This window comes from Polypterus senegalus, chromosome 6 (assembly GCF_016835505.1).
Source record: "Polypterus senegalus isolate Bchr_013 chromosome 6, ASM1683550v1, whole genome shotgun sequence".
NCBI classification, from domain to species: domain Eukaryota; kingdom Metazoa; phylum Chordata; class Cladistia; order Polypteriformes; family Polypteridae; genus Polypterus; species Polypterus senegalus.
Window position 1 is genome coordinate 113159377 of NC_053159.1, and position 16255 is coordinate 113175631.

At 36.0% G+C, this 16255-nt stretch overlaps 1 protein-coding gene across 5 annotated transcripts in view; it reads left to right on the forward strand.

The window, feature by feature from the left end:
- Positions 1 to 16255, forward strand: part of LOC120531412 (RIMS-binding protein 2-like) — a 374849-nt gene that overhangs the window by 347078 nt on the left and 11516 nt on the right. For 4 of the 5 annotated variants that reach the window (XM_039756810.1, XM_039756806.1, XM_039756807.1 and 1 more), the window contains 6 exons: positions 2553 to 2721; positions 3882 to 3950; positions 5482 to 5526; positions 8914 to 9017; positions 9102 to 9173; positions 10363 to 10488. In XM_039756810.1, the coding sequence (XP_039612744.1) occupies positions 2553 to 2721; positions 3882 to 3950; positions 5482 to 5526; positions 8914 to 9017; positions 9102 to 9173; positions 10363 to 10488 (585 nt within the window). The remainder of the gene's footprint in view (positions 1 to 2552; positions 2722 to 3881; positions 3951 to 5481; positions 5527 to 8913; positions 9018 to 9101; positions 9174 to 10362; positions 10489 to 16255) is intronic. The other variant, XM_039756811.1, reaches the window with a different exon arrangement.

A 16255-nucleotide genomic window follows, 5' to 3' on the forward strand; every position in this document is an offset into this window, starting at 1 on the left:
TTGCATTGTTCATTTGTGTTTAGTGATACTATAAGTTACATCACAATATTTGTATCAAAGAAAAACTGAGCTGGTGTGTGTTGGGAAGTGGAAATAGTGGGTATGTGTGATGCCCAGGTTGCCCACAGCTGCCATACTCCTGGGTCATTGATAGATTTACACCAAGGATGGACTGGGCACACACACTCAGCAAGGGTAGATGTAAAAAAACAATTCAAACAAAAGTGTCCAAAGTGCAGTGCAATTACTTTCATAAAAAAATAATCACAATAAAAATTGAGTCTTTTTGTAGAGGTTAAATTTCCATAAATAACTAATCCAGTAAATAGGTTATAATCGAAGGTTAAAACCACTGTCAGGATCTATCCATAAAAACTATCACAAGCCTTGGTGCATGCCTCTAAAACCAACATCTACTGTGCTCACCCTTACAGATTACTTCAGTAATGGGAGACATCCACCAGCAAGCACAGTCATTCTTCAGTATGGTTTATGTCCCCACCACCCCCCCCCAACATTCAGCAGGGGACTCTGTGAACCTTGCTTCTTTTTCTTGTCGCCATATTTTGGCATTCAGCAGGAGTTATTTAGTTAGTGGTTGGTTGCTCCTGATCCTTCGGTGCTCAAGAAGGAGTGACTGTACCCTGTGAGTGCCATCCACTCGGTCCAGCTGGGGCCACTTCCCAACCACTTGCCTCCACACTGCTGCATCAGCTCTGCCATAGTCCTGCCTCTCTTCATTTATTTGTTTCCTTCTCATTTTAACCTGTGGCTCTTTCTTTCGCGTCTCCTTTCTCGTTCACTGTCTGTATCTCTCGATATTCTTACTCAGGCACTTATATCTTAATTATAATCTCAGGAATGCTCATGAAGTAACTGTCTTATTTTGCTTTACATGTGAATTTGCAATCAGCCAATATCCCCATCAACACCCTTGAGCCACCCAGCCAAATTATTGTGTGCACCCATGCACATTAAATAGAGCTAGAGTACAATAAGAAGCAAATTTCATGCTGTGTGTTTCCTCTTTAAATTCTCCAGCAAAAAGCACTGCAGCATGTGGAGGGAAAAAAAACACATATAAGAAATATGTTAACAGAAAACAGTGAATCTTGCACTAGAAGTAACAGGGAAACATGTAGGTAGGTGTGTGAGACCACCATTCCAAAGCAAGGCATTGTACATACATGTTAAAGTGTGTGTTCACTTTCTAAAAGTGCAGTGACCTCAGGTACCCAAGAACTAATTCAAGCACTTCAGGTAAAGTGAAAGTCCTGTGGATTACTCTGAATTTGGATGTGATGGAGTAAAAAGAATTTTACAGTTTCATTTAGTACCATCTTTTTTATGGTCTTGTCCAGCCTGACTCCAGTCATCACTTAGTTCTACTCTGCTGCGAATGCTGCATTGGAAAGTGAAATGGTGTTGCTGCAGATGATTGACAACCTAAAATGGAGACTCAGAAGAGGTGATGGTTACATCTGGAGCATCGTTTTAGAGACAGACCCACCTAACATAGCATACGTGTGAATCTATCCATCCATTATCCAACCCGCTATATCCTAACTACAGAGTCACAGGGGTCTGCCCCAACACAGGGCGCAAGGCAAGAAATAAACCACGGGCAGGGTGCCATCCCATCACAGACATGTGAATCTAGATTTTTCAAAATGAACAAAACATAAAAACATCCTGCCTAACACATACCTGGAGGGGATAAGAAAAATTATCACAACAGAGTAAAAATACAACATTAGATTGATAGGCAAATGGATGTTCATTACTGCTCTTTTTATTCTGTTTCAAATTTTACTGGTGTTGGCTGTAATATGAGCATGATACATTGAGCTCTTATGGACAAATAAAGGCCAATTTTTCTGAATGTCATTTATGTTGATTTGTTTGATGTGATTGTCCATTTTATTACCTCAGGCCAATGTGAAAAAAATGAATGAATATTAATTACCCTAATCCTGTTCCTTGGGTATGTTACAAGAGTATGCATGGGTGCTCCAGGAAAAGAGTGCTAAAGCCTAAAGTATTTTCTTTCTAGGTACAGCTGATTTTTGTAGTCTCAATGCAGGATCATGACTGACTTTTGCAGACCAAGAGGCACTTTATATTGGCTCATAAACATAGCAAGGGCTGTACTAAGAATGTGCATTTTACAAAAAACATTTATCATCATAGAATATAAATTTGAAAGAATTTATACTTAATATTAGAAAAAAAATATTGTCTTTAGGTCTGTAAGTCAACTACGGCTACATAACTGTCAAGTCTTTGTTAAAAAATGACACAATTAGAGGTAGCTCATAACTTTAGGAGCAAAGCAACTGTTGAATTTACTATTTTAGAGCAGAGGATAGCACTGACAATTTTTGACCATAGTAATGCAGCAACCAAAGGAACATTAGTGCTGGTTGTTTATGTAAGTTGTGATTTTTTTATTTTTTTTAAACTGCAGACTGAAGAACATTCACTTCATAGGAGTTGGTGACAATACTTACTAAAAATTATTGAATGATACAATTAAAAGTGTTTCATTCCAGGTTTATGGTGATAAAGATGCGGATGGATTTTATAGGGGAGAGTCTGGGGGTCGTTTTGGCTATGTCCCCTCCAATATGGTGTCTGAGATTCTAGCAGAAGATGCAGAAACAAAAGAGCAGGTCCTCAGGCAGGGCTACCTCTGGCCCCAGGGTACTTCAAAAAACACAGGTATGTAAAGGAAGACTACACGAATGACAGCCTTCTCAGGGAAAAAAGGATAATCCACTTTAGGAACTGAGTGACTTTTATTGGCAGGAAGGAATATAAAAATCAAAATTGATGTAATATCTGATTAAAAGGTCAATGTTTTCTGCAGCATTCCACCTATAGACAAATAAAGATACTGTAAATGCAAGCAGCTGTGTTTGTCTTAAGGAACTGACATGCTCTTGGTTAGGACATTAAATATTGAATGTGAGATACATCAGTACATTTAACATTTCACATGCTGTAAAGATAAGTTTTATGTATCACAATGGTTTGGGCAACAGTAACTTCAAGTCATGACACAAGTTCACTTGAGATTAATGAGTCTTCAAAGGTGTTCCACTGTGTGCTAACCACCAGGCCGTGTTCATTTCTTCAGCTTCATGTGTGAGTAAATTATGCATAAGTAATTACATATTTAAGAGAAGGGCAAATTCTCTGGGATATTTATAATTCAGTTAGCTAACATGTTTATTGGTTAAAATTATTTCTTAAAAATGTTAAATGTGATAATTCTACACGGTTTGTAGGAAGAGTCTCCTTCAACGTTAAAAGTTCCCATTTTAAATAAAGAATAATGTGCAGTCTTTCAGCCAGTGTTAAGAGTTTTTATGCTAAGACAACGCAATTTATGCTGCTTCATCACAGCTCTTTACTGAATTGTAAAATGACTCATTAAAAAAAAATCAGCAGATTTAAAGAAGATTGTTTCTTGTGTTAGAATACGGAACATGGGAAAGAAATAGATCACCATGTTTGAGTAATTTGTATTTTTGTCCTCATAAATTGCTGAATACCGGGGGAAATAATATGCAAGTCTCCAACAGTTAGACTTCTTTAATATCACCATCTGTCACTGTATTTCAGATAATAACTGATTTGGTTTAGGACGCATGTGGCACTGTTTAAAACACTCTCCACTGGCAAGAATTAATGTACTGTGTAATGTGTTGTTATGTTGGCTAAAATGCTGTGAAGATGCAAGAGGTGCACTGCCTCACTCCTGTGTTATTAGTCATTGGTTTAATGTGTTACTTATCTGTCATTGTGTGTCATTTTGCTTTTTGTCTGCTTCTTTATTTTCCCTTTCTCTTTTTTTTTTGGTTCTAAATTTTATTAAGGCACTCGCTCGCACACTCAGCTTCCGCGCCGCCCTGTTCCGCCACCGAAACCCAGGCGATCAAAAAAAGGTGTGTCTTGCTTCAAGCTCTGTCTTTTTTTTATTTTAAGATAAAAGCTTTGTAAATAGGAAAATGAACAATTATATAAGACATGTGTACTGTTCTTTTCATTATAAACTACAATCCTAAAATGAATAGATACACAATTACAGTATTTGTTTCTTCTGGAATAATCATCATAGAATTCCCAGCCTACACACACATCTGGTAAAATGAGATCCTACCCTCTTTGTATTTAACTGTTGATTATCTGCATTTACAGCTTTATCATACTTTTCTACATTTTTTAGTGCAAATGTTACAGTTTAAAACTTGTATGCAATCATTATTTTAAAGTATATTTGTTGAATATAAATCTTACATTTTGCCAAGCCAATCTGGAATGTTTCCTGTTAGAATTCCAAACAACTGACCAATACATCTTAAAAAGCAAGTTAGTCTCTTTGAGTCATATTTGAGATGTCTGAGAATGCATTTCTGATATCTGACAGTGAAGTTTAATTATATTTTTCATGCCTCAAAATAATATTCAGATACCTTAGATTAATTTTTAACCCTAACCCTAAACTATATTTCAGGTACTCTTGAAATGAAAGTTGACTTATCTTGAAATACATTTTAAGATACTTCAAATGTAGGAGAAACCCATGTAAAGATGTCAGGAAATAAATTAGACATATCTAAAACTTTAATTTATGTATCTTTTAACGGTAAGTTAATTTGAAGATATCCGAAATGTATTTTCAGGTGATTTGATTATATTTTGAAATATTCAGAAAAAAACACCGACCATTTTGAGATATCTTAAATGCATCTTCAAGATACCTTAAAATGACAGGAAGCCCCACTAAAGACACAGAAAAATTTTAAAGGATTTTATTTTAGACCATAAAATTGCTGTAGAATATCTCAGAATGCCTGGGGCCTTATTTCAAGATTTCTCAAAATGCATTTAGAATATCATAAAATAGATGTTTTGTGAGGTATCTTAAAATGCATTTTGAAATAATCATTGTAATTTGGCTTGCCACATGGATGACTTTTTGGCACAAGCAGCCCTTACTGCTCATATTTGTAAAGTTCCCCTTTAATGTCAGTGTTCCAGTACTTTATTGCCCTTAAACCCTTTTCAGAATTTCATTCTTTGAAGTAAAGGGACACACATTTTGAAAGTAGTGGTAAATACACTGGTTTGAAAATATACAAGCTAAAAAAATAAATATTCTAAGTTCCATTACTCACCGAAAGCCTGGAGCTTTGTAATGCCAGCATTAAGATTTTATCTTTCTCAGAAGTTGGTATTTTAGTAACATTTTTGAATATATGACATACTATAAATTCTGAACTAGGTCTGTTATTTATCCTTGGCATATTGTAACAAAGCTTTTATGTTGATTCCTTCATTTTATTTATGTACAGTATTTATTTTTTGGTGTTTGATTTGTTGCATCACTCTGCTTCTTTGTTGCTTGATTCTGACCTCTGCTGGCTTGAGCTGCACTCCTAGAGTGCTAATGATGACCCTTTTCCATTCTTTCAGTTGATTCTACTGGTGCCTTGAAGGAAAGTGTCAATCCTTCTAGAGGTTTGAGCATTTTCATATGATGAACCTGATACGTCATATGTTTTGCAGAATTGCTATTAGGGAAAAAATTATCTGGACAAATGCACTTGTCCTTCATGCATGATTTTGCATGTTGCAAATTATCTGTAAAATCAGTCCATAATGTGAAGCACTTGCTGTCTCTATCTTCATTTCAAGGTTGCCAAATCCATAATAAAAATGACAATGTAAAGTCTCTCTATTTAGCCTTTAAAAGGTTAAAAGTAAAAAATAAAGTGTTTTTACCACTGGATTTGTACAGACATATTTTCCCATTCAATTGCTTAATTTTAGTGTTCTGTTTCCAAAATAAGCTTTTAAATACTCATTTTTGTTTGTGTGCAAGCAACAAATACTATTTATTAACACATCTAGAATGTTTCATTCAAATTATAAATAACTGGCAACCCTGTTAATATTTTCCAGAGACCCCAGCAAGACTCATATTCCTCTTTTTCAACTTCTGCATGTTCTCCACTTGCACACTATTCCCTGATTTCCTTTCCAGATTTGTGAGTGCATGATCTGTGTCATGGATTTACCTGTGTGGGTTAGCTGAGACTGTAGAATGCATGTACAGGGCTGTGTCTCAAAGAAACTTATGTGATTTCCATTTAACAAGTCAGCTAGTAAAACAAAAGATGCTCCGATGTACTTAAATATTTGAAGAAGAGTAAAAAAAAAAAAATGAACTTTTATTTGCATCTTGCTTTCCCTGGTAATCCTTGCAACAACACTGCATCTTTATTTCTGTTCCAAGACACTTCAAGTGAATAGTATAGATCCTTTATAAGGACATACCTAAGTTTTTGCTAGGGCAGCTAGGAAGGAATGTATAATTCATAGAGTAATATTTAGTGAATCTTCTGGCCAGAACTGAAAACATGTTTAATTTTTAAAATCTTGGAAAATATAGTGCCTTCAGAAAGTTTTCAGAACCCTTGACTCTTTACATGTTTTGTTATGTTGCAGCCATGTGCTAAATCATTTAAGTTATTTTTTTCCTCATTAATAAATGTAAAAAAAAAATCCTAAAATTCTGTTTTCACTTTTTCATTCTAAGGTGTTGACTGTTATTTTATGAGGGAAAATTAACTTAAATGGTTTTACCACAAGGCTGCAACATAACAAACAGTAAAATAAAAGTAAAGGGGTCTGAATACTTTCTGAAGGCACTTGTATGCTGCTTTGAGGTCCCTGTATTAATAAATGGAATGAGCAGACCTCACTAGTACTGCTGCTTGAGCCTAATCCTTTGGATTGTCATTAACTGCTTTCACTGCATTTTTATAACTTGTGCATATTGTGTTATAGTTTTATTAATTACTTCAGTGTCCCATTTAGTATCAAAACCAGATTAAATTATTGGCACACATTAAAAACACATATATTGTTAAGGTCAGTGGGATAAATGCAGTAAACACTGAGAATATTCTGTTGATTCTGTAAAATAATATTGACTGCACCAATGCCTACAATTGTCTGCTTATTGTTGAAAAATAGTAAATGTTCTTTTTTGTGATAAATATGATCTTCTGTTTATTCTGCATATTAGTTTATTTTAACCAACTGGCAATTATTAGGCTTCCACCTTGCAGTTATGTAAGTCTTCTGTATTATAAAACCAAATTAATTAGAAGTAGCACTGTGACTTCCAAGCCCATACTGTCAAAATCTTAGAAAAATAGGGGCATTTATTTCATTTACACTCAGAATTGTAAGTTGTCAAACTTGTATTATTTAAATGGCATAGGAACTGATGCCAGTCTCGGGAGCATCGGACACAAGACAGGAGACAACTTTGAACAATGCACCATCCGACTATAAGCTAGATGCATTGCATAAATATGTAATATAAAATTTACCCAATAATACAATTAGAAAATTATGAAATTAGCTTTAATTTATGGCAATATTAAAAAATTGCCACAAATTGTAACCATTCACACTGTGACTTTTTCCTCTGGGGCTGCTTTGGGGGAGGTCTTTCAAAAATGGTCTTTACCAACTTATGTACCAGGGGATGAAGATATTGTAATGGTTTGTACTGCACCCTCGCTCTCTGAGACTACTTCAACCATGGGGAACACAGTTTTTCAAACAGATTTTACAAAATGGAAAAAGGATATGGCCATGACCTAAAGACAACACAGTTGAGGCACCAAGATTTTACTGTGGCTAGGTGAGAGTACAGATGAGAGACAAGAAGGTAGAGTTTACTTAAGCTTAAAGTCATGTCAGTACTCCCTGAAAGTTACCAGTATATACAGTATATCTGCACCCATTACACTCTTAATATGGTCATATACAAGTTAGAGCTAATTATGCATTAAAAAAGGAGTTAAAGAGTGTAATCTTATATACAAATGTCCTATACTCAACTGGACCAAAAGTCTCAACAAATAAAAGAAAGGCACAAGAAATTTGAACAGTGTAAGTACTAAATAATGTGCTGTAAGTAGTACCACAACAGTCCTTACTAGTAGTACACATAATATTTATTAAGAATTGTGGAATACAAGGTGCCTAAAGATAAACATGGCAAAACAGGTAAAAAAAAAAATCAATTCATTTTACTAGGAAATTGCTTATAAAAGAGTCCTTGGATATAGACACATTGTTTTATTTAACTGACAATTCTGCAAAAATCAGCATATCACAGTAATACAATTATTGTCATAATCCTGGATCACTGTACTGGTATAATATCCAGGGTTCAGTCTGAATTTTTTTTTATCAAGGGTAGGCACTTCCTCCCCCTGACCCTCAAATTCACATTAAAAATAGATGTAAGGCTGGAAAAGCTCATTGCACTTTACATGACTTGGGCCCCTAAATAAAGTAAATGAAGGATGTGCAAATGATAGCTTTAATGGTCCAGCATCTTGGCCACTAGATCACAATTCCTAATATGACTGATCACATGCCATCCAGTCTAAATATACACATAGTCTGTTGTGTTATCATATTAATTAAAGGGAAGCATAAAATTAAAATAAAAAATTTTAAAACTTATGACAGTTATGGCTGTGAAACGGACTTTGAGGTATGTGCCACAGTGGAAAAGAAATACTGGCCACATTGCTAGCTACCCTTGGAAACGGAAATTTGAAATACAACACACATTTATGACGTACATTTTGTTTCCAAGGCCCATATAGTTTTTAAAGAGAACCTAACTATGTACATTTTGTAACTATGTCGCTTAGCAATCTTATTTCTATAAGTCATGTCATATCAGTTATCAAATCACACATTTAATCTACTACACTGTTCTTTGCTTATAATGATGTACTGATAAAAATGGTCTCTCAGGAAAAGTTACATTTTTCCTCTTGAAACTGTTCTAAAAATGTTCTTTCTGTACAGAATCATTTGAATCTCATTCTGAGGTTCCAGTAGCAACACCCAGGAGAATGGTTGCCATCTTTGATTATGACCCTCGGGAAAGCTCTCCAAATATTGATGTTGAGGTGCGGTTTTCTCCTTTTTCTACCAATCAGCCTCTCATTTTCAAATAACTCTTCAAACCTTACAATGTGTATTATTCTATTCAGGCTGAGTTGACTTTCAGTTCTGGTGATATAATTGAAGTCTTTGGAGAGATGGATGATGATGGGTTCTTTTATGTAAGTACAGTTTCTTTATGATTTCAATTAGTTCATTTAATAGGATGTCACTTTTGCAACTTAAATTCAGACTTTTAATAAATGTCTCAACACATTTACAAAAAAAAAGGTAGCTTTCAAACATTTTCTTCCTCTAGCTGAAGTGTTCCATTAAATAGACCATAAACCCATTAGTTTCACAACAGGATGCTAGCTGTGGATCTCAAAGCAGATTGACACATAAAGACTGAGCCAATTTCATCCAAGGAAACAACATGTCATTTTACTCTGGGAAGATATCACTGACCTCAGAGGAAACCAACACAAACTTGAGGAGACCATGCCAACTCCACACAGAAGAAACACTCAGGCAGCAACTGAACTATCATTTAAGTGCTTTAGATTTAAGTTATTTAGAGTCTCCATGCTGTGCTTTGGACTGCATGCATTTTCTGTATACGTGAAGACTTGAAAAGGGAAAAATACATACATTATAATATGTTAAAAAATAACATTGCATACTGTAAGCAACTTTATAAAAATTATGAAAAAATTACAGTTCTATGATTTAATAAATCAGGGTCATAACCAGCAATGATCTAGTCCACATCAAGCCTTAGAAAGAAGAAAACCTAACCACTAGTATCAAACAACACAACAGATGCAGCTTTCTTGATATTCATTCAACAGTAAATAACTAAGTGCACCCTTTGATTCATTAGCTTTATATAAATGTACATGTAGTTCTCTTTCCTGTTGCATTTTGGTCAGTTACACATATCTTTCCATGCCAAAAATAGCTTGCTGTTTAGTGCAACTCATAGAACAGCGGAAAACCTGACTGTACTCTTTCGTTGAGTATAATGTAGTTCAGCTTGTTGGTGCTAATCGGCCAATAGGTGCTTAATGTAGTCTGAGCTACCCAAATGTTTACTCTCATTGCTCTCATGTCACAGTAGGCAAGTGTCCATATTCCGTCCTAAACTGAGAACAGCATGTCAATGATTTACGATTGTCAGGTAATGAAGAAGGATGACTTATTTTGAGTGAAGTTTCACTAGCACTACCTGTTCCTCAAATGTAGTGTTAGTCATGCAGATCTGGTAATTAATGGCAGAGATTAACATGCCTTGAAATAGTTGCTCCACCTAAACATGCAAAAAGTTCAGCTCAATGTCTATAAACAGATTTTTGTCATTCTTATACATAGGGAAGTCTTAATGGACTGCAAGGCTTGGTGCCATCAAACTTCCTACAGGCTATTCCAGAGAATGAGGAAGTATCTGAAGTGATTTCAGAGGAAGGAAAGCCCCAGGAAGGTCTTCGTGAATCACAAGTTAGTATGGTGCTTAATTACTGTATGCTTTACAAATTATCTACTATAATCTAATCATTTTCGTCACCTACAATGTATATATTTATAAAAAAAAGAACTAAATGGTAAAGTGGGAAAGTGCAAAAAAATATTCAGTCAAATAGTTTGAAAACTGCATTAACGTAGTCATAACTGAAAAAGGCAGTGCTTAACAGAAAAGGGAAAAACCGCGTCATTGGCATAAGCTGAAGAGGACAAAGTGAAGGAACTGATAGTGAAAGGGAGGCACTGAGGAGCTTAAGCTGCAATTTAATGTGATTAACAACATTTAAAATAGAAGCAGGGGTCATGAGTGAAGATTTAGAAAAGGCACATTTAGAACAGGGAGAGCGAGACTTTACACTATGCATTAGAGCCGTGTACAGTGAAACTGTTTCCTTGGAAGAAAATGAGAAAATAAGATTAGAGTATCTTGCCACCTTGTGTCACCTATGTTTTATTCTGTGAATTCGTGCTGCAGTGCCACCTTTTGCCTGTCCTAAGTAGTAAGTATGGACTGCAACACTGCTTCTCCTGTCTCTAATGGCGAACTGAGGCTGCACTGCTACCACTAAACAGCTCTGTGCTTTGAATTTAGGCTGCTGTGCTGCTGCATACCTCATTAAAATGATCTGATTGGGATGAAGTTGAAGTTCATTTTTCAACTGTAACTTAAGATTTTTTATTTGCAAATATCTCTGTGTTGCTTTGCTACACCATTCTAAAATAATCTTCCACTTCCAATATTTTCTGAAACCATGTAGGTGAGTGGTCCTCAACCTCAGTCCTGGGGACCACATGTGGCTACAAGATTTTAATCCAACCAGTTTCACAATCAGTGAGTCGTATTAGCTCTCATCTTACTTATTTATGAGGGGCCAAACAGGCCATAAATCATATATTTCTGTGTGTAATCTATTGGTTTACGTATGAACACTATTGGTTTATGAATATTTACTATCGGTTTGTGTGCATACAATACTGGTTTCATTCATATGTACTATTGTATATTGATTTGTGTCCGTATATTATCGGTTTTTGCGTGAATTATATCCGTTTGTATGTGCATACCACTGGTTTGCATATGAACGATATTGATTTGCGAGTGCATATCACTGGTTCCAGTACAATTTGTTATTGGTTTGTGAGTGAACTGCATTGGTTTACGCTTGCATGTTATCGGTTTGCGTATGAACTGTATTGGCTTGTGTTCTGTGACGGCCTAACAATGGATTTGCGTATGCACTATATTGGTTTCATGCACGTCTTATACTGGTTTCATGTGGGTAACCTGTTGATTTTGCGCTTGAACTCTATTGGTTTTATGTGTGCACTATGTCGGTTTCGCGTATGAAACATATTGGTTATGCGTGCACACCCTATCGCAACTCTGTGTATGAACTATATCGGTTCTGCATGTGAACTGTATTGGTTGTTCATGTGATCTTCAGTAGAGTCATGGAGTGTAAAGACAATTGGCTAGGAGACGCATCTGCGTTTAAACGGCACTATATATATTTTTCCGCAGAATACGTTTGCGAAAGGACTTGGTGGTAATTATTACTATTTAACAGAATCTACCCTTGAGTCTGTAATGAACACAAGGCTGAAGTTAGGTACGTATTCAGCCGTCTTCTTATTTGCTTCCAGGATCATGTTTGCTCGCGCCCAGCCACAGTACTTTTTCACACAACTTTTGAAACCAGTTATTCATTCTGAAGGCAAAATATTCTACATTTACATATACTACTGGTTAAATTCGCCAGTGCCCCCCCGCGCCGCACAGACAGGTGAAGTGACTTGTTTATGGTCACATAGTGTCATTATCAGGACTTGAACCCACGAACTCAGTTTAAAAGTGCAGTCTTAAACACTATGTCATAATACTTGCACATCTACAACATGTATATTAATTGGCATAATATAAACTTATCCAGGACAGATTCCATTGTTAAAGTTGAGTTTAATATTTTTAACCCGTTCAAGTTTTGGTTGAAAATCTGGAAAATTTATTTTTTCAAATAATGGATCAGTTTGCGGATTAATGTACACACTGTAGAATATTTTGCCTTGCTGTTAATACAGAAGAAGAAGAAGCTGGTTTGTGAATAAGTAGCTGACTGCAAGCTTATACTGGATGTAGCTAGATATAAAAAGGCAGCTGAATGCGCACCTAACTTAAAAATAATTACCACCAAACCCTTTCACAAACATACTGTGACGTGCAAAAGTATTCAATTCCCTTAAAAGTTGTCATAATTTTATGCAAGACAAAATATTTGTACATATATTTATTCATTCAGTATTTTTTCTTATGCTGTAACAAAACATTTCCAAAGTCAAAATAAACTATTTTATGTAGACATTTAATTGAAGAAGAAAATCTCCAAAGTTAGTGTTTACAAAAATGCTTAAACCTTTGTGCTTTGGAAGCTCCAGGTTTACACCAATGACAAATTAATTACAAAGGTGGCAGACATTTGACAGTCATATTAAACATAATGAGGTGCTACTTTCTCTCTGGATATAAAAAGACTCCTTCATAGGGGCTGTAGTCTTTGGTGGACAGTCACTGAAAAAAATGAAGACAGAGGAGCCATCAACTGGAGAGAGAGGAAACTAGAAATCCAACCGTCGCTCGCAGATGTTTGCAATGCTTTTTGGCAGAAACTGGAGTGAAGGTGCAGGGGTTCACAATTTCAAGAGCTCTCCTTTAAACAGGCCTCTACTGGAGGGTAGCAAGAAAGAAGCCTTTCTTAAGATGGTCCACATAAAAGCACATATGGCATTTTTCCAGTAAATGTGGGGAGAAGGGTTTATAGTCAAATGAAACCAAAATATAACTTTTTTCTCAGATTTCAATGAGGTACAGCATGTGTGGCATAAAACAAACACTGCCCATACCACAAGAAACACTAGACCTACAGTGGAATATGGTGGTGGCAGCATCTTGCTATGGAGATGTTTTTATGTGCTGGGTCTGAGAATCTTGTCAGAGTTGAAGGGACAATAGATGGGCCAAAATACCACACAATATTGCAGAACTCATTCCAGTCTGCTATGAATTTAAAGCTTGGCAGAAGATTCATCTTTCAAGATGACAATGACCCTAAGCATTAGACCAAAGTGACACTGGGATGGCTCAAAAACAGACAGGTGAATGTTTCATAATGGCCAGGTCAAAGGCCTGATCTTAACCCATCCCACCAACATAGAGGGTACCTAAAAATCATATTAAGAAGAATAGGGAAGAATCACGCCTGAGCAATGTGCACAACTGGGGCATATTTACATACCCCAAAAGAATGAAGGCTGTTACTGCAGCAAAAAGGTTCTTGACAAAGTATGAATGTGTTGGGCTTGAATACTTAGGCAATCACTTTCGAGTTTTTCTTTAGTTAAGTTATTTGGCGTTTGATAACGTTTTGTTACAGCACAAGAGTTCACATTAAAAAATACCAAATGGATAAATATGTGGACAAATCTTTTGGCATGCAGAAAATCAGGATGACTTTTAAATACTTTTGCATGTCACTGTATGTTTGTGAAAGGGCTTGGTGGTTATGTTTTTTACTAGTATTTTCCCTTAATTCTGAAATGATCACTGGGCTGAAGTTAGGTATGCATTCGGCTGGCATTTTATTCACTCCCAGCTACTCCCAGTATAAGCTTGCAGTCAGCTACTTATTCACACAGCTTTTGTAAAGCAGCTTCTTATTCTATTATAACAGCAAAGCAAAATATTCTACAGTGTGTACATTAATTGGCATCATTACAGATTGACCCATTATTTGAAAAAATAAATATTCCATATTTTGGTCCTGCACGGGTCAAAATTGTTAAAATCTAATTTAACAAATGAATCTGTCCTGGACAAATTTATATATGTCAATGTCACAAAACTATGAAAATTAAGGTGGCCCAACATCATTTAACACTTTACAGTGCCCATTAAATATCACAGTAAATCCCATTTATCTGATATTGAAGTGGGAATACTTTGTCATTTTCACCCTGATACTCGCACTGGGCAGAGCAAAACTCCGCTGCATCTTAAAAAAACGCATTTGCCTTTTCACAAAACTGTGAAAGGTAAGGTGGCCCAATATGATACAATTGACCCATGCAGGTCCTAAATGTTTAGCTTTTCAAAGAATTGACACGTTTAGTCAATTAATATACACGTTATAGATGTGCAAGCATTGGGGTTAGGGCTTTGCACTTTCAACCCTTTGTTCGTGGATTCAAGTTCTGAGACTGACACTGTGTGACCCTGAGCAAGTCACTTCACCTGTCTGTGTGGCGCGGTGCGGGGTCACCGGGCATAATAAATCTAACTAGTAGTAACTAAAAGTTATGTTGCATAAAGACGTCAATCGTAAATGTTGAATATTTTGCCTTTAGAATAAATAACAGTTTTGCAAATACTGTGTGAACAAGTATAGCTACGGGTTGCAAGCAAGCTTGTAGATGGGACCCAATAAGAAGACGGCCGAATACATACCTAACTCCAGCCTAGTGTTCATTACAGACTCAAGGGTAGATTCTGTTAAATAGTAATAATTACTACCAAGTCCTTTCACAAACCTATGGTGCGGAAAAAATATACAGTATAGTGCTATTTAAACGCAGATGCATCTCCTAGCCACTCATCTTTACACTCCATGACTCTACCGGCCCTTGAGTTCCTGTTTCTTGCCTCGCCCATTTCCTCTGAACATCACGTGAACAACCAATACAGTTCACAGGCAGAACCAATATAGTTCATACACAGAGTTGCGATAGGGTGCGCACGCATAACCAATACAGGTTACCCACATGAAACCAGTATAAGACGTGCATGAAACCAATATAGTGCCATTGTTAGACCGTCACAGAACGCAAGCCAATATAGTTTATACGCAAACCGATAACATTCAACCGAAAACCAATGCAGTCCACTCACAAACCAATAACAAACGTACTGGATCCAGTGATATACACTCGCAAATCAATATCGTTCATATGCAAACCAGTGGTATGCACATACAAACGGATATAATTCACGCAAAAACCGATAATATACGGACACAAATCAATATACAATAGTACATATGAATGAAACCAGTATTGTATGCACACAAACCGATAGTAAATATTCATAAACCAATAGTGTTCACACGTAAACCAATAGATTACACACAGAAATATAAGATTTATGGCCTGTTTGGCCCCTCATACTTATTTTGCTGCTGTATTTTTCTCATCTCCTATTCTGCATTCAAAAAAGTGTGACAATGAGATTTTTTCATTTATTAGACTTTTTTTTTTTTGCTGGTTTTGTATTCGTTTGCATTTTTTTTCCTTTTTGGTGTAGTTTGCTTGTATCCTATTAATGACAATGAACAATGAGCAGAGCAAACATTTGGACAAACAGCATGCTTCAACTACTTCAGCATTAGCCCCACTATGGTGCTGATTGGTAGATAATGCATTAAATAATAAGAACGGCAGAACAAATTAAAATGAAATCATGACAATGGTGAAAACCAAGTTGAAATAAACTCCCAAAAAATTATCCACATGTATGTAAGGGAAAAGAACAAAATTACTTGATGCTACATGCTGTTTTAACTAGGACATCCTGGCATCATTTGTACAAGCAGATTTAAATTAGAAAATGAGATCATATGTAACATCACAGCGGTTTGTGAGGTTGAAGGACTGTTTCTTAACACATGTGAGCAACACTGAAGCACTTCAGGGAAGA